The 18,749-nt window shown below is 34.4% G+C and overlaps 1 protein-coding gene across 13 annotated transcripts; it reads right to left on the bottom strand.

The window, feature by feature from the left end:
* Positions 1-4,059: 4,059 nt before the first annotated feature.
* Positions 4,060-14,374, bottom strand: LOC105420920 (uncharacterized). 13 transcript variants are annotated; one of them, XM_088846946.1, is made up of 5 exons: positions 14,094-14,367; positions 11,889-12,161; positions 11,482-11,667; positions 8,390-8,497; positions 4,060-4,641 (listed from the first exon to the last, which is right to left on the bottom strand). In XM_088846946.1, the coding sequence occupies exons 3-5, from the start codon at positions 11,512-11,514 to the stop codon at positions 4,543-4,545; spliced, it is 240 nt and encodes a 79-aa protein (XP_088703072.1). In that variant the 5' UTR covers positions 11,515-11,667; positions 11,889-12,161; positions 14,094-14,367; the 3' UTR covers positions 4,060-4,542. The 13 variants fall into 13 exon arrangements, with proteins under 13 accessions (XP_088703072.1, XP_020525261.1, XP_088703069.1 ...); XM_020669602.2 differs by having other exon boundaries at positions 8,390-8,454; XM_088846943.1 differs by having other exon boundaries at positions 8,390-8,454; positions 11,482-11,636.
* Positions 14,375-18,749: the final 4,375 nt, after the last annotated feature.

Below are 18,749 nucleotides of genomic sequence, written 5' to 3'. Positions count from 1 at the left end.
CAAGATCTAAAAAGTGCCTAAAAATTCAAAACTCAAAATTCGAACTTTTGTTCTTTTGGAAATGATCATTAAGTGGGTTTCATGTAGTTCCCTAAATTTCATTATGCAACTCCCAAGTAGGTCTTTTGACATAGGGAGTAAATGCACAATATGTTCTTATAGGAACATATTATACTCTCCCATTTTTTTAAAAACATAATAAACATTAATTATTTGATAAATTAAGTATATTTTGATGAATTTATTTGAATTTCAAAGAGAAAATAGGAAATGAAGAATGTTACCATAATTAGCAAATCGCCATTTAATCGGCGGTATTTTCAAAAAATCGGAGTTTTTATGGAAACAGTTTTAAACGTCGACTTTTTGAAAAGGTTGGAAAAAATGGCGTAGTTGTCATAAAAACGTTTAAAAAAGACTTTATTCATAATACGATTTAAATCATGCCAAAAAATCATATCTTTTTTACCAATATTTTTTTTTTGAAAGATATATATATATATATATATATATATATATATATATATATATATATATATTCCTATTTTGTGTATTGCAGCCATTGCTACTTTCATGCTTTTGAAAAAAAAAATTTATTTAAAAAAAAAACCTAAGATAGAAATTTTTATTCCCACTGTGTTCTTCAAAGCCATAGTTGCAGATTGAAGGTATGAATTTTTTTTTTTCCATTTTTTTAAAAAAATTAAACAAATAGATGCAGATTTCAGTTGTTATTATGGAAAATCATTGTGTAAATGGAATATTTTTTATAGCAAATCATTTTGTAAAGTAAATCATTGAATAAAGAAAATCATATACATGCAGATTTCTATGATTATTTGAAATAATTATTTCTATGAAAATACTGTTTATGGCACAAATTAGAGTACAAAACATAATCTTTTACTGATGAATGAGAAGCAGAAAGTGTGATTACATGACCAAATAATCAATATTTTGGTTTTGATCATGTGATAACAAAGATAAACAATATAGTGTAAACTGTAAACTTACAGGAGCAAGCAATTGTACATATAGGATTAGTTCCCCAAACCTATTGTGCTTGCTCCTTCCCCAAGAAAATGAGAAAACCCTCTTCTTTTTCTCCCTCTAAAAATAAGTTAGGGTTACTTCATAAATAAGTATAATTAGGGCTTTCTCTCAAACAACATCCCAAATCAAAGAGAAAACCCCCTTTCAAACTATCCCAAATCCGCATCCCATCTTCCTTTTTTTCTCTCTAAGAAATCAGGTTTGTGAAGTCGATGACCTCTTCCTTCTTCCTTCTTCTCTCTATAAACCCTAATGGCTATGAGCTCAACCCTATTTTCTCCTCTTCCTTCTTCCTTCTTGTCTCTCTAAACCGGAACCCTAATGGCTATGAGCCCAACCCTATTTTTCTCTCTTCCTTCTTCTCTCTCTAAACTGTAAAAACAGATATGTGAAACCCAAATTTCTACAAGCCTCTTTTCAATTATAAACTCCACAAGTATGCATATAAAACTTTAAGCATACTTATAGAGTGACCATAGTCACCATACTTTAGTTAAAAAAAAAAATCGTGTCTTTTTTTTTTGGTACAATGTTTAAGTATTTAATGAATAAATTTATATAGTATATTTATCACCATATCATAGTTAAAGCATTTAATGAATAAATTTATATAGTATATTTGTTTTTGGTACGTAATAAGTAGGTGTGATCTTTCTTAAAGTATTAATGGGTAAATTTATATGGTACATTTTTTTTTGGTATATAATAGTTAATTTTGTATTTAATATTGGATGATTGGATGAGAGTCACTAGATATCTAAATTAATTGATTTAATTATATTAGTCTGGGAAAGTTTTTATGGATGAATTAGTTATTGATGGCTTTGACATAATTTTTATTTTTTAGAATTTTAAAATTTTTAATATTATAAATTTATTTGATTTTTTCACTTTGATTTTTTGAACCTAATCCGATATATTAGCGATATCTTTATATGAAATATTTTTACCGATTCGTATTTTTTACCCGATTTTTTCATCCTACTTTTTAAAATAAAAACAATTTGTTTCCGATTTTATGGCGAGCCAATTTATTGATAGTCCCCAACTTGCTAACTATAGTAAAGACATTGTGACTTGTTGCTTAAATGGCTGCCCTTTTTACAAGGTTTCTTCTCATGGGGGAGAGAGAGGAGGGCATTCACATTTCCTTTCTTGTACATTGAGTTCTCTGTGGACCAATGGGCTTTCACGGACTCTTCGTAGGCCTATTCTTAAGGGAAAATATCTCTTTACACTTTATTTTTAGGTTTCATTTCTACATGTATACAAGATTCCAAACTTATCGTGTGGCATTGAAATTCAATCAATTCAATCATTTATAGGTTGCTCTTTATACTGTAGAAATAAGGCATGCATATAAAATTTAGGTAGAACTGTTTAGGTATTAAAAACCTTATGATGGCTTGAAAATATCTTTTCATGATCAGTTATAAAGTTTAAAATTTCAAAAATTGTACAAATAGAACAAATTAAGAAACACTTAAGAATCTTGAAAATAGACAGTCCTGATAACTTGTTACAAGATGCAATATTTTTTGGACTTAGAATTCTTTTTTTTCATCATGCCCATTCTTCTCGATGTCAAGATGATCACATGGAGGGTTCTCCAATGCTAGAACACTCTTCTTTGTAGGATTTTTTTATATGCACCTCACTTCAGCAATATAAGGTTGCAACCTTATATAAACGATTTCAATTTTTAAAACTGAAAAATAAAAAAAGTGTATACCTCATAAACTTTTGTGAAATTTTGTAAAATAATAACATCTCATAAAAGTATGAATACTAACGAATCGTAAAATTTTGTATACTTTCTAACCATCTTTATCATCATCATCATCTAAATCTTATCCAAGTTATTTAGTTCATAGTCAGTTTTATGTGAATTAAAATTTTATTGCACATTCATTCTAATGGAGAGCCACTTTGCATCGACTAGGCTCTTCAAGCTCAAGACTTGGATCGTTTTGGCTTCAAGCTCAAGACTTCAAGCTCAAGCTCAAGACTTCAAGTTCAAGCTCAAGACTTCAAGCCCAAGACTAGGCTCTTCAAGCGCAAGCTAAGAGAATTTAATAATATTGTTAACACCAAAAGGATAATCCCCTTGGACCATACAAAAGTATTTGGGCTTTGGCTTGATTGGCTAAAGTAATGATAAATGTACTACATCCTACTTCGAATCCTATAGCTGAACTGCACCTAGAAAGTAAGTAAAGGCTGTAGCTTGTAACGGTGAGAAAGTTTTTTTTTTTTTCACGTCACAATTGTTCATAACCATGTGATGTGAAATCTGATAGCTTGCAGGTATTACAATATTCGCAAAATTTTCTTTTAAAGATTAAGTTCGATCAAGAAAATAAATGCAGTCATCTAATTTCACGTACAATGGTCAATATCAATTGTGACCATCTTGTACCAAAGATGTATAATCTCATTATATACTTCTCTGTGAAAAAATTGCCGTCAAATCAGCCACAAGACCGGGCCACAAATGAGGCCCAAGCTCGGCCCATCCCTGATCAAAGGAGAATCATGCTAGAAATCCAAAAGATATCATGCTTTGGACATTTGAGAACATATGTTGAAATCACGAATATTTTGATCAATTAATGAGAAAACAATGAAACAATGGTGAAATCATATTAAACCCTCGACCATGATTGTCAAATCATTTGAAGTCTAATAAGAATATTTCACTTACAAGTCACATACCTCCCCTACTACTTTGCTTACAAATACCTAAAATAGCCATGTACAGGATTTAAGATCTTAAACAAGAACGGATATTTTAATAATCTAATCCATAACATGAAAAGAATTACCAAAACACCGCTTGTCATAGATTCCACACATGGAAGGAATTTTTTTCCTGAAACTAATATTTCAAGTTTGGAACTTTGAACAAGCAGGCATAGTTTCATTATTCAGCTTGGACCACTCTAAGCCAAATGAGATGAATACAACCTTTTGTTACAAGTTTTAAAGCTGAAATGCGTGTTTTGCTTTTGTGTTTTTAAGTCTCATCCAAAGTTTGGGATCTGAAACATACAAGGGCATTTTGATAATGCAACTGCATGTGTTAATGGCCAAATTAACGCCCTTGTACGATTCTAAATACATAACATGGGCATCTTAGGACTTTCTTTTAGAAAATATCTCCAAGGGGATACCCAAATGTTGTATCTTTTCATAGAGTAAATACTTATTAATCAATTTGTTGATTTAACCACCTCAGTAACATTTTTTTTGGTTAACGATTTAATATCATTTTCTCTTTTTAAAATTAAGTCTCTCTTGCTGATGCACATTTATGATTTTGTAACATTTTTCCTCAGGGGCCATTAACAAAGAGAAACACAAGAGGAAACAACTAAAACACATGGAACATACAGAACAAATAGAGCAAAAAGGGGGGATATTCTTCTCTTCTCTTTTCTGCTTGAAATTAAACCTACAATTGGTCTCTAGAGAAATTCCAATCGCAATTCAATTGCTGCTCCCTTCTGTATTGGCAGCTTGTGCAGTGGTTTCTTCAGTCTGAGGCTCTGATCGTGACCAGCTCTGCTGTGCAACATAAGGCTTAAGCTGCAAAATGGGATCCAACTAAACTCAAGACGCCAGATATAAAGAATACATGCATTCACAACAGCAGTAAAGATCCAATTATCCATCAAGAAATACATACAAAAAGAAGGAAGGTCCGTGTCATCACACTTTACATGGGTCAAATGGAGCAGGCCACAGAGTTGTATATGGGTGCAGTTTATATAATGCATCTACCCTGAAAATCAAAGCAAGACACACTTCCAAATTGTAACAGAAGATGCAGCTCAAGTGTTGGAAACCCAAATGATGGCTTAAATTTATTTCACCCCTAATTATAAAATTTAAAACTCCAAAAATAGTTGAGACCAGACATATCTATAAACAGTTGAAAATCTTGAAAATGGAAGGTCAAGATAATGTGTTGCAAGATGTACTATTTTTAAGACTTAAAAATCTTCTCGTTCATATTCATATGTGTCGATGTCGACATGATCAATTGGAGGATTTCCAGTTCCAGAACAACCTTTTTTAATCGGTTCACGAGGTGCGCATTACACTTCTAGCATAAGGTTGATGCCTTATATAAACTATTTCCTTATATATATATATATATATATATATATATATATAGAGAGAGAGAGAGAGAGAGAGAGAGAGAGAGAGAGTTTTGTATTGTGTGTAATTCAAAATTTTGCCGGAACAGAGTTAATGAGGAACAAAAGTACGTCATTATGGATGGAGTCAAACGTGGTGCTTGCACCCAGCCATGAATGTGTAGAGGATGATATGGAGTTTGCTTCTCGCCATGAATGTCTAGACGATGCTGAATGGATTGGCAAATATGGAAAATCTGTTTGAACATGTGGTCAAGATTCCAGGGGCAAGGAGAGAACTCAGAAACCCAGGTGATTCCATTTTGTGAATCTAATACAAATAAGGAGAGCCCCATGATCTCTTGAATGCTTGGGAGACCAGCCAACATAGTTGGGTCACCATGTGCGCAACAATTGTTATCCCTGATAGGCTAGAATAGGTAAGCAAGGTCCACCCCTAATGTTCCCTAAATATGTCAACATACCCAGTAGGTCCAGGGTTCCTGACAAAGCTGACTTTGAATTTTAGATTGATGACTCCCTCAAGCGGCGATGTCCATTGAGATCATCTCAATATAGTGAGTGGTGAGGACCAAATATGTACTTCCACTGGGTACTGAGGTTGGCTGATGAGAAAGTCTTGAGTTCCTTGCACGCTTGCGCCCAATAGATGATCATTGCCATGACGTGGCCTTTGAGGGACCACATGTTAGCTTTGGTGTAATTGAATATGCGCTTCCAGTGTTCGAGCCATATAGTCCAAACAGTTACAAAATGGAAAGGCGCCAGAGTAATACTAAAGCTGGACAGGGAGGAGAACGGACTGAACCAAGTGTTTGACACTCGCCCAAGGGAGCTCAAATGGATAAGAACGGAGGAGCAAATCTGGTAAGCTACCTTACAGTGGGCGAACTAGTGGCTGATCGATTCTTCTTCTCAGCACATGATGCAACTAACCGGTAAGGAGAAACCCCTTCTTTTGCACTGAGTCTAGTGTGAGAGCGTTGTTAGAGAGTACCAACCAGTTAAGAGCCTTTCCTTTATGAGGTACATGTGTAAACCATGTCCTGCTAGTCATGAGTGGATGAGAGCTTGATGGGGTGAGGTGAATTGTAAAAAGATGATACCATAAAGGTACCAGTGGGAGAGACCACCAGATTGTCTTTCCATTCTTCCTCCTAAGTCAAGAGACAAAGTGGGATGTGAGGGCATCCAGCATACAGGCCAAGCTTGACATTTCATCATCATTCAGGTTTCGTTGAAATACTGGTGACCAGACTAGCTGACCACTTCAGACCCCATAGTTTTGAGAGATTAAACAATCTTGATTAGAGGCTATTGCAAAGAGATTCAGAAATGTTTGTCGAAGGGTCTGTCAACTAATCAAAGGTCTTTCCCAAAACCAAATCATGTCGGCACTTTGGCAGGGAATCCAATATGACTTGAGAACTCAGTGTGAATGCTGCTGATCGCTTCCAAGGCATCCTTCAAATGAGCATGGACATGATTTTTCTGCAGCCGACAAGAGTCGCTGGTCCTAAGGCCGTATCTATGTAGGGTGACCTGCTGCCAAAGATGCTTGTGATTACAGCTGAACAGCCACCACCACCTACCTAACAAGGCTGCATTACAATCTTTCAACTTTTTGATATCCAAACCTCCACTGTGTTATGGTTTATATACTGTTCCCAACCCATCCAGGAGGAATTTAGGTGTAGCCAGTTCCAAACTACAAGAAGTCATGCATGAGGCGCTCCACGTTCCTAACAATCGACACAGACATTCCGGAATATGGACATGTGAAAGATACCGATCTTCCCAATGATGCCAATCTAACATTATATCTTTCCACAATGGGTTTCAATGTTATTTCCAGGGCATGCCTAGACATAACAGAAGCCTCAATAAGCGTTTTGTAGAGTATCAGTGCTGCACCTCATTCCCTTCGTGAGACAGCTGTGTTTGTAATTAGATATTCTCAATTCCAGCCTCGGCATATTCTCTGCAATGAATAGTCTTTTGCAGGAGATGACTCATGCAACGTTTGTGGGGCTCATCCATCTTTGATTTCGTGGATACAGTTGTTTTGTCGCCTACTGTCCTACAACTTCTGTTCAAAGAAAGAATGCCATGTTCCAGTCACCTTATTTGAGCCATTTGTTTTTGGAGTGTTGGTAAAAAGATTTTTTGCTTTAGGATATTCTGGAGTGTTGGTAAAAAGATATTTTGCTTCAGATCTTTGGTTTCCTCAATAGCATCTAGTTCTGTGATTTATGTCAAAAGGACCTTCTCTAGGAGGTATCCAGATTGTTCACAGTTGTAAATTTTCAACTTTTATTATCGTTCTTAACTGTCACTAGCTGACCATTTGATATTTTCTGAACTGCCTTATATTGTTCATAACTCTCAAAAGCCAAAATTGTGTACAGTTAAATCTCCATCCAGGAGAAAAGCATGAGATTTGTATTAAAATTTTAATTAAATAATGTAACAAACACAGCCTAACATTCATAACTACACATATGCCAGTGCGAAGATGACATAGTTTTGATTGATGAGACGAAAGTGGTGTCAATGCAAAGTTAGAACTTAGAAGGATGTTCTAGAATCTAAAGGTTTTAAAATTAGCCGGACGAAAAATACCAATGAAGCTGAAGGGGAAGTTCTATAGGATAGCTATGAAACCTTTTACTTTATAGGACGGAATGTTGGAAGGTCAAGAAACAACATACCCATAGGATGAGTGTAGCAGAAATGAGAATGTTAAGATGGATGAGTGACAGGACAAGAAATGATAGAATTTAAAATGAATATATTTGAGGGAACTTAGGGGTGAATCCAATAGGTGATAAGATGAGGGAAAGTAGACTTTGGTGGGTTGGCCATGTGCAATGCAAACCCCATATAGCGCCAGTTAAGTATGATTTAGTTTAAGTAGAAGGCTCTAAAAGGGCAAGGGGAAGACCCAAAAGGACATTGAATGGAAGTAGTGAGAAAATATATGACGACTTATAGGCTTACTAAGGTCATGATACCTGTTAGAGCAAAATGGCCGAACAAGATTCATATAGCCGTCCCCAAATAGTTGGGATAAGGCTCAGATGATGATGATGATGACGACACATGCCAACGTGAATGAAATCATAAGATCGTAATAAAATAAAATACTGAAGTAGAATCCAAAGACAAAATACCTTGAAGTTCGTCAAATCAGGAATGACGTACTGTGGCAATTTTTCATCCATCACAACATATCCTCCTGCATCAAAATGTTCCATTTTATAGTCGATAGAAGATGGATCCTATTCAAGTGCAATTGATGTATTAATTCCATAGGCATCAATTCTTATGTAGTCAAATGAAAATACACATAGGACACATTATTGATGTCCAATGAAAATAACAACTCAAACTAAATTTATTACGTTGGGAATCAGTGACCACCGACCAAATCTATCACCAGAATTTAAATTGCATTGGATCACGCAAATAAAGTTTGTTGGACCAAGAAATCGGTATTCTAGAAGGATCTCCCTTATTTGTCAGGTTATATAATACATCCTTCAACCTCTTGATCCTAATTGGAACCATCCTTAAGGTATGGCCATTATACAAACTTGAACTTCGACCTTTTTTTTTATAGAAAATATTTGACAAAGAATTTGAGTGTAAAATTTTGTATAAGCACAAATGCGTTGTTGGTCAAGAAGATGACAAGGAATCACATGGAAGAGATGGCGCTATCTACATTTGAACTTCATTATTCAGGACCACATTTCTTTTCAAATACTTGTTATCAACAACACTAGGCTTTTTTCCTTTACTACGATAAATCTTCTTTATAGTGATATGCCTTCATGTCTCCAAAAAGGAAATGGATTAAAGGATGTTATCTAAATTCCCAAAAATTATAACAAAGAAACTATTTTTTTACCAAGAAAACAAAAGAACATGCTACACCACATAACTTATTTGTATTGCTAGAAAGACCAGAAAGAAAGAAGAGGCTACTTGCCAGCCTCAATATTCGTTTTTGAAGATAACCACCCAATTCATTAAAAAAAGGTGCGGGGCAAATAAACATAAAGAATACAAGGCCTCTAAAAAAGGAATATCCTCCATATCCCACATTTAATCCTTATATTTACCATTCTCAAATTGATGATTCTATAAGCCACTCAACTAGTTCCTAAAAATCTAAAAGTGATTTCCATACCTAACAGTAAAAAAAGAAAATTCCACCTTAACATCTATTATTTTGAGGGTCTCAAGGATTTCATCAACATTGTTAACTGGCCTTCCATGGGATGTCAACTTGTTGAGTACTCCACACTTCACAACATTCATAAAATTTCCGAGAATTTCCGATTGCCAACTTTTTTCTTGAAGGAGCAACCATGTATCACTAAACCATAACAATGACTATTTTGGCAATAATATTTGTATAAATTCACCTGATAATTCACTCCATCAACTCAATGCTCAATGGAATTTGCCCAATGTCAATCAACACGTCCACCATATATGAATAGGAAATGATTCCCTTGATGTTAATCATCGTCAAAACTCCTCCAATAATTGATGGCTCCAGGTTGGTCCAACCTTAAAGTTTGTATTTGGTAATCTGCTTTCTATAAATAAAAAATATTTACAAGACTCTTTAAGAAAGTAACATAAAGTATGCTCCAAGTCTTTGACTTCCTTGACAACAACTATATCAACCTCCATTGCTAGGCTCCAACCTCCATTATCTTTCAGCGCTAAGTATCTCAATGAGGCCATCCCGGTCCAACACTCTGCCACCTCCCATATATCCATCCCTCCAAATGATATTGTCCTTGGCCCTCTATTCATGAATAGGATGAACATGCAGCCTCTTACCCTCCTGATGACCATTCCAACCTCCCAACTTTGAATTTTTCTTCAACATGTTCTCCACATGTCCTTAGATTCCATAGTACTTATTAAATAGTCCTGAACATCTATTCGTGTACCCATGACGTAGTAGCAATGTATATGAATCACCTTCCTCACTCCTCCAACAGAAGAATTCTGTTTGGTTCATTGTATACCCCTTCTCACTATCTCGAACTCTACGAGGATTTGGCTCTTCATGACCAATATAAAGCCCTCCTTACAGGATACCTAGGCACACAATGTTTGAAGACAATAGCATAACATAGCATCTTGTATACTGCCCAAAAGGTATTTTAACTGACCAGTATGTTTGAAGACAATAGCATAACATAGCATATTGTATACTGCCCAAAAGGGCTTTTAGCTAACCATCTTGAAGTTACTTCTTAAGAATCCAATACAACTTAAAGCCTTCCCATACTCAGGAGACTAACCCCCAAAATTTTATTGTTGTCATGGAATCAATAAATCAATTTGACCATTATAGACTCAATCCAGATAATTATAAACAGAATAAAGAAGAGGATCTTTAGTTTCTTACTTCTCAAAAGAATAAGTAACTTTACTATAGTTTTCTTAATAGAAGTTCTAGATGGATCATATATACTAAGTTGATCATTGCACTTCTTCTTTTCAATCCCAAAGAGATTAATCAATCTTTACAATGCATATTGACTACTTGAGTTTCTTAGGAAATGGCATCTCTTCTTTCAACGAAAATCTTATTTTAATGATGATAATTCCAGATTCTTTAGGCTTTCTATTAAACAATTTACTTCAAACTTATTTCTGTTTGGATGGTTGATTAGCACATGCAGTGAAGATGACCAAACTTTCAATTTATCCAGGTTTGATTATCTTGCCATGATTGAGGTGGATGTCGGCGAACTCTCTCTTTCCAAATCCCTAAATTTCCCTTTAAAGTAATTGCCATAGTTTTTCAAGAGCCCAAAAACTCCTACCACCTCGAAAAACCCACTTTGGGCAAAATTTCCTCACTCCCAAATGCGGGAGAAATATATAAAATAACCAATAATCAAGCTACCAAAAAAAAAAAGAAGAAGATTTTGGTAGAAACTATTGGTCAATAAAGATCATAAATAACTACAGGTTCATACATAAATAAAGTTATTAGATCATAAATAACTACAGGTTCAGAGAAATTCACATTTAACTATTCAATAAAGAACATAAATAACTACAGGTTCAGAGAAATTCACATTTAAGTATTCAATAAAGATCATAAATAACTACAGGTTCAGAGAAATTCACATTTAACTATTCAATGTATAGATAAAAATTAGAATTGTACAAAGAACAAACTCATAAATAAAATTGACTGTAATCATACTGAGAAAGAAAACCGAACCTTTGCGAGTGTGAAAACCAGTGGGCTTGACATTTTTTCCCTTGTAATAATCCCTTGGACTTCTTTTAGAAGTGAGAATGTCAAGAGCCGAACTTCGCTTTCTTCGCATAGATCTGCCTATCCCCAATATCAATCCCAGCGCCATTCTCTCTCAACTTGTAAAATAGCAGATTGTTCTATCAGCTCCTATGCAAAACGAAAATTATTACAGGAATAATTCAAAAGGCTTAACAATAAGAAGAAGGGAATACAAAAAGGAGACGAAGCAAACGCAAAGTTGTCAAGTTAAATGGAAGAACTAGACACTAAACAAAACAATAATCCTACTGCAAAATCGCACCAAAAAACCCAAAGTAAAAACCATATAGAGAGGGATAGAGAAGAGAGAGAGGGTGGGGGGCACCTACTGTGTGAGGAGAGAGAAGAGATTACAAGTTTTGGGATGAAGGGGCTACAGGTTTTGGGATGATCTGGTGGTGTTTGATAACTTTTACTGCGTCTCCCTGAGAATCACCCCTGCGGTTGACTTTCCTAGATTTTCGGATGCAGGTGAAAATTGACCCCAGCCGTCAACTTTCTTAGATTCTAGGATGCATGGCATGGTGAAAGCTGAAACCCTATTTGATAAACTGTGGTGCTGGGAATTTCACCTGTTTGGCAATGAGAAAGCTCGAAACTGCCTGCGATTCCGTTCATTATGTATTTTACTGCTATGATGTGTGAAATGTAGTTCTTTAAAAATATTTTATAATTAAATAAGGTTCCTTCCATTCGTCCAATATACATGTAAATAGATTCAAGGAATATCAATATTTGCATAAATAGAACTAAATTGATTTTCTTAATATCAGAATTTCACTCAATGCATGGGCAACCTTCAAGAGAAACATATGCCATTTATTTAAGAAATAGATATTTAAAAGTTTCAAAGCTAACCATTCCGCGGGCAAACAGCTCCTACGAAGACAGCAGAGCAAAGTGGAACTACCAAAGATCATGTGAATCAAAGAGCAAACAAATTAAAGAAGATGCCGTGAGCTATATAGCTTATATAATTGTTTTGTTATTCTTTAATTTATGTCATGATTAATCACATATATTTACTTGCCAAAAAGAGAATTTATATATACTTTTTTTTCACAATACATATATTTACTTGCCAATGACTCATTCAAGCAATGACTCAGGAAAGATTTTTAATTGAAAAATCCAGAGCATCGTATTTGTGACTCTAGAGAAGTTAATAAGGGTTTAGACAGGAAATAAAGCTTCATGTAAAACAACCCCTTGAACCATTGCACATCAGAAACTAAGAAATGTCAACCAGATGACAACAATAGGTGTGTAAACTACTAACAAAGTTCATACTCATCAACAAGTGAACCAACACTTCAAATAAATAGGAATTTCAGAATGATGAATTAAAAAAAGTTCAGGTTGTATGTTTTCAACTTTTGGTTTGTACTTACATTTGCATCAAATTCTAGTCCAAGACTAAAGTAATCCAAGCCTGCATGTTAGCAATCTTGGACACATTAGTCTCAGTTTTTCCACATCAAAAGATATAAGCTGTTCACTAGGATCATATATATTCCCCACAGCATCTAATGACAACTGCAGAGGAATCCCAATTTATTAGGACAAGTATCAATATATTGTTTAAAACTTTAAATGTCAAAAGAATAATTCGAAGAACAAATAAACCAAACAAAAATACTAGATTTTCTATCACAATTGTTCTCTCAACAATGTCGATGATCAAGGGAGAGGGCATGATACAAAAACACATATTTTATGCAGCAGTTAAACTAGTCCTAGAAGCAAAATAGGGATACATTAGTCTCAGTTTTTCCACATCAAAAGATATAAGCTCTTCACTGAGAACATATACATTCCCGGCAGCATCTACATGAAAAGTGCAGAGGAATCCCAATATATTAGGACAAGTATCAATATATTGTTTAAAACTTTAAATGTCAAAAGAATAATTCGAAGAACAAATAAACCAACAAAAATACTAGATTTTCTATCACAATTGTTCTCTCGATGATCAAGGGAGAGGGCATGATACAAAAACACATCCTTTTATGTAGCAGTGTAAACCAGTCCTAAAAGCAAAATACCTATAATAACACACAAGACTTGATTATCACCTCCCAAAAATAGCCAAAATTTCTTTCCCCCTCAAGCAGATCATCCTCACCCCATTAATCATACATTTGAAGGAAGCAGATAAAGTTAGAGGAAGCCACGGTTAGACGAGACTACGAGGACATCTACTAGTTTCGTGAGATGGGTTTTCATAGAGAAATGATACTGTAACTAGGGCTAAATGTAGAAGATCTAAGGGTTTTAGCCAATGGAGAAACCAGAAAATAATCACTACTAAGAGTATATAGAATAGCAGCAAAAAAAAAATTTAACTCGCTGATTTGGGGCTTCTCTGTATGTCAAAAAAAATAAATAAAAAAATTAACTCATTGATTTTGGGTTTATCAGTGAATTATTTGGGGTTTATCAGCAAAAAATAGCAGTAAAACAAACTTTTGAAGCATTGATTTAGAGTTTCTCATAATAATAATAACAAACAATTAAAAAAAATAACATCTCACTAATTCGTGGCTTCAATCTCTTCGTGATAATAGCGATGGAGCAAGGGCTGCTGTGGCATCTTTCTCTTCTTCGACCTAGGGCTTTTGACAGGCTTCACGGGCTTTCTCCTCTTCGAGGGAAGAACCGGTTCCCACTTCGTCTCAGCGTCATCAAACGCCTTCACCCTACCTCCTATTCACCGCGTTGGGGTTTCCATTCTCATTACTAACACCACCGCCTTTAAAAAGTTAACTCTCAAGTCTCAACAGACACTCTACTCAATGCTAAGGCGCATGTTGTAAATCTTTGTCTTGCGGCTTTCAAATTTATTTTTATTTTTAACTTAAAATTTTAAGCTTAAAAACTAGTGTAGCTCAAATAAATCTACGAACACTTGTATCTTGAAAATTGACTGTCCGAAAAACACATTATAAGATACACTATTTTTAATACTTGAATTTTTTTTTTTCTCATTTTTGTATGTCTTGAAGTTAAGATGATCGATTTTAGGATTTTTGAGCATTGAAACAACACCTCTTCTTATAAATGTTTGAGATGTGCTTTAATTTGATGGTTTAGAGCCTCGTCCCTATGTAAACTTCTTCCATTAAAAACTGTCTCATTTCTACGTAAGAGTAAGAGCGTGCATATCATTCATACCGTGCATATCATTCATACTATGCATTTATTCCCTCATCCAAATATTTGCTTTTGACAATTTCTATGATCTCAGTATTTACTCCCTCGGGCAAATACTTGCTTGGGAGAATTTTTTTGGTCTCAAATTCTAGGGAGCATCTACTAATAAAATTAATTAGTAGATGATTACCTCGAAAGAAAAAGTTTTGGATACAAAATTCTATAACACTTCGATCTCAACTTTCAACTTCCAAAAACAAAACAATCTACGTTCAATCTTTAGGTATTATTTTATTTTGCTTCTACTTCAGCTGTTGGACCGATTCTACCAACAATACTCATAAAACAGCTGAACCGATTCTACCAACAATAAAAGATTGAGTTGTTCATCTCTTTATGAAATTTCTCATTCTTATAAAATACCTACTATTCAGCGCTTCTAGTTTTGAGTTGAGAAGTTTATTTTTTTTTCAAATGGCTTGTTCAAAACTTCAAGATTAGAACTAGCTCATTCATAAAGAATCTATTTGGAAATATAAGTTTTGAACCAATAATTTAAGGAAAAAGGCTATATAAGGATGCAACCTTAGAGTAGAACTACGGATGCACCTAAAAAATACATCGGAGAAGGTAGTTTTAATGTTGAAAAACCCTTTGATTGATCATCTCGACATCGAGATGTATGACCATGAAAAATAAAAAGATTTTAATTCTCATAAATAGTGTATTTTACAACATATTATCTACACCGTCCATTTTCAAGATTGTCATATGTTTATAGATCTACTTGATTTTAACCGTTTTTTAAATTTAAAATTTTATAATTAGATATAAAAATATATTTTGAGATAATCTTGAGAACATTTTACATCAAAATTATATAACATGATAAAATTTGAAGGTGCACCGTACCTCTACAGTTACGAATGCATCAGTATGCCAACTGCACCCATATTTTAAAACTTGGATCAGCCAGGCGAAATTGGCTTCCAGGAAACTGGTTTGGACTAGCGATTTCTCCATTAAAAATTGGGCAGTCTCTATTCAATCTTGAGGCATATATTTTTTCAAGTAGTACACAAAGTATATTTCATAAATTTTTTGCCGAGATTATTCTATGGGTTCTAAAGGTTGCATCGCCAAATTTTGAGATCCAAAAAGTATCCATAACATGTGGTTTACCCGAGGGAGGAAATATATAGCATCCTCCCTACGGAGGAGGAAATATTAGTCCGAGTTTGGATGTATCCAAAATTGTAATATTTTTGGATTGCAATATAAAAATCTTGTGAAACGGATTTAAAATGTTTGGACAACCTCAAGATTTTGTTAGGTTTTTAGATTGAAATAAAAAATATTGTGGTATTAAAGCAAAAGTTAACGTAACAAAAAATTCAAGTCAAACTTGAATTTTGTTTTATGAAAGTGCAGCTCTCTCACCCCGTGCCAACCTCAGCCTGTGACCCAACAATTATGCGAAACCACCGAAAGCCCAAATCTATCCTCTCTCTAAATAAGAAGAGCATTTTCATTTTTTCTCTCTAAAAAAACAAAGAAGCTTAAGCCCATCCATGTTTAAAAAAGGCGAGCATTTTCTCTCATTCTACATCCATGTGAACCTCTTCTCTTCATGAATAAGGAGAAGCTTGGGTTGCGAAAACACCAGAGAAGCTCAAGCCCCATCCATGACAACCCTAGGCGGTTTCTTTGTAAGGCCAAGGCCCTTTATCTCTCTACAAAATGCAAGTATTTTTTCTCAGACCACACCCATGGGAAACCCCTTCTCTTCATGAATAAGGAAAAGCTTGGGTTACATGTTTGGTTATTGTATGGAAGCAAATTTTGTACTGTTGCAAGGGATACATGAAAACCTTTTGCATTGGCAAGAAAATTTTGGAAGGGTAGAATGCGAATGTGCTTTTAGTATGTTTACTCCATCCAAACAGTCCAACATAATAATAAAAAAAATGGCAATATTTCTTAATTAAAGATGGAAAAACTTACAATTTTTTTTAGTAGTACATATTCGGATTTTTTTATTTTTTTTACATAGATTATTCTATGGGTTCTAAAAGATCCATCTCCAAATTTTGAGATCCAAAAAGTATCCATAACATGTGTTTTACTTGAGGGAGGAGATGTACAGTATCTTCCCTAGGGAGGAGGAAATATTTTAGCCTTGTGAAAATTTAAAATATGCCAAAAAGAACAAACATGAAGATGAAATAGAGATTTTTTTTGGGAAAATATCTTTGTAGACCCAATTTTAAAATTTCATTGCTTCATAGATGCAAACTTTCCAAATTTATATTACAACATAGAGATTTCATTTTTTAGATCTTCTAACCCCCTAAACTACGTTTACCTATTTTTACCTTAATTTTTTAACCCAAACAAATTTGAAAAATATATATCTAAAAAAACTTAGCTTTCTCTCTTCTTTTTCTATCTTCACGTGCTTCTCTCACGGGGAGAGAAAGAGAGTTGGGGGAATAGGGAGAGAGACACGGGGCAGCGAGAGAAAGAGAGTTGGGGGAAGAGAGAGAGAAAGAGGGGTTTGGGAGATTGGAAAACGAAAGAGAAAAACGTGGAGAGAGGGATTTAAAAAGGATATCTTTGTAAAATTTATTTAGGTCAAAAAATAAGACAAAGTTGGTCTAAGGGATTTTAAAATATAATAAATAGAATCTTTATGCAGTTACATAGGTTTTGAAACTTTGGGTTTACGGAAAAATAAAATTTAAAAATAGAATCTATGAAGATATTTTCTCAAATTTTTAAAGGTAATTAATGTAAAAAGCCCTTTTTATTTTAGAAATTGAAAAATAAACATAATTTTTTTCATATTTTACACCGCAGTCCCGTAGTTGAAGTATCATACTACACCTGATATTTTTTCTTTCGAGAAAACACTTTGACCGGTACTTGGGAGTACTTTCCTAACGTTGTTATGGAGCGAAGATCATTGTAGTTCTTGGAGTATTTGGCAGACTCTATCATGGAGAAGTCGGTCCATACTGCAAGGGATCGTTTGGATCCCTAGAAACATATTATCTGGAAAAATCTAACTCTGTCAAATATATTTTTTGGGAAAATTATTGCCTATAGTATTGATTTATGTTGTTTGGATGGCATATGGATGGAACATGAAATATATATTTTTACTGTTTGGATTATTTGACACAAAAATAATCACGCAATTGGCCATAAAAGAGCAATGGATAACCTATATCACAAACATTTCATAATCCATAATACACAAACATAAGCATGTCAAAAAAAAAAAAAAAAAATCCATAATCCATACAATAAGGTTCTATACCCCAATACCTCAAATTAAAATAATGGGGAAAGATGAGAAATCTGGGATTCCATAGAGATCCATGAAACAGGCAGAAATAACGTAAGAATAAAAAATAATTACACAAAAATTCCATTGGCTTAAATTCAGCAATAATACCTTACAATATAACGCAAGAAATTGTGTAATTGGCCAAAACCGTGATTCCCATGAAATCCAGATAAAACAACCACAAAGAAAAAAATGAGGTTGAGGAGCAACATTTGTTAGGAGTTTCATGAGCACATCATTTAGTCCGTAGAAGACAGATATAATGAGAAGTGAGTGGAGGATTACTCTTGTTGCTCAGGAAGACCTACGATCATCACGACTAGATTGATATGGCGTAGGATGTCGATTAGTGGCCAGTTTGCGAAATTCAAAGGACAACTCGAGATCATGGGTAGAGAGTCGAGGGGGAGTGTTGAGAGTAGTGATTTAAAAAAATGGATCGGTGACCTGTATCGGTCATTGCAAAAACCAGTAGTGAATTGGTCAAGAACCTATCTGGTTCGGTGAATCAACGTTTTTATTGCAGTAAAACAATCTTTTTAGTATAACGAAACGATGTTTTACTATAGCAAATCGCCGGTTCTCTTCTAGACCCGAACGATTTCCTATATATTGACAGAATCAATACGGGGTGACCGATTGTTAAGTTGGACCAGGCGATTCAATGCTGATCCGATGTTTTTTA

Source organism: Amborella trichopoda, chromosome 9 (assembly GCF_054954075.1).
Source record: "Amborella trichopoda isolate Santa Cruz 75 chromosome 9, AtrichopodaSantaCruz75HAP2 v2.0, whole genome shotgun sequence".
Classification (NCBI taxonomy): Eukaryota; Viridiplantae; Streptophyta; class Magnoliopsida; order Amborellales; family Amborellaceae; genus Amborella; species Amborella trichopoda.
This window is presented reverse-complemented; position numbering and strand designations above follow the sequence as displayed.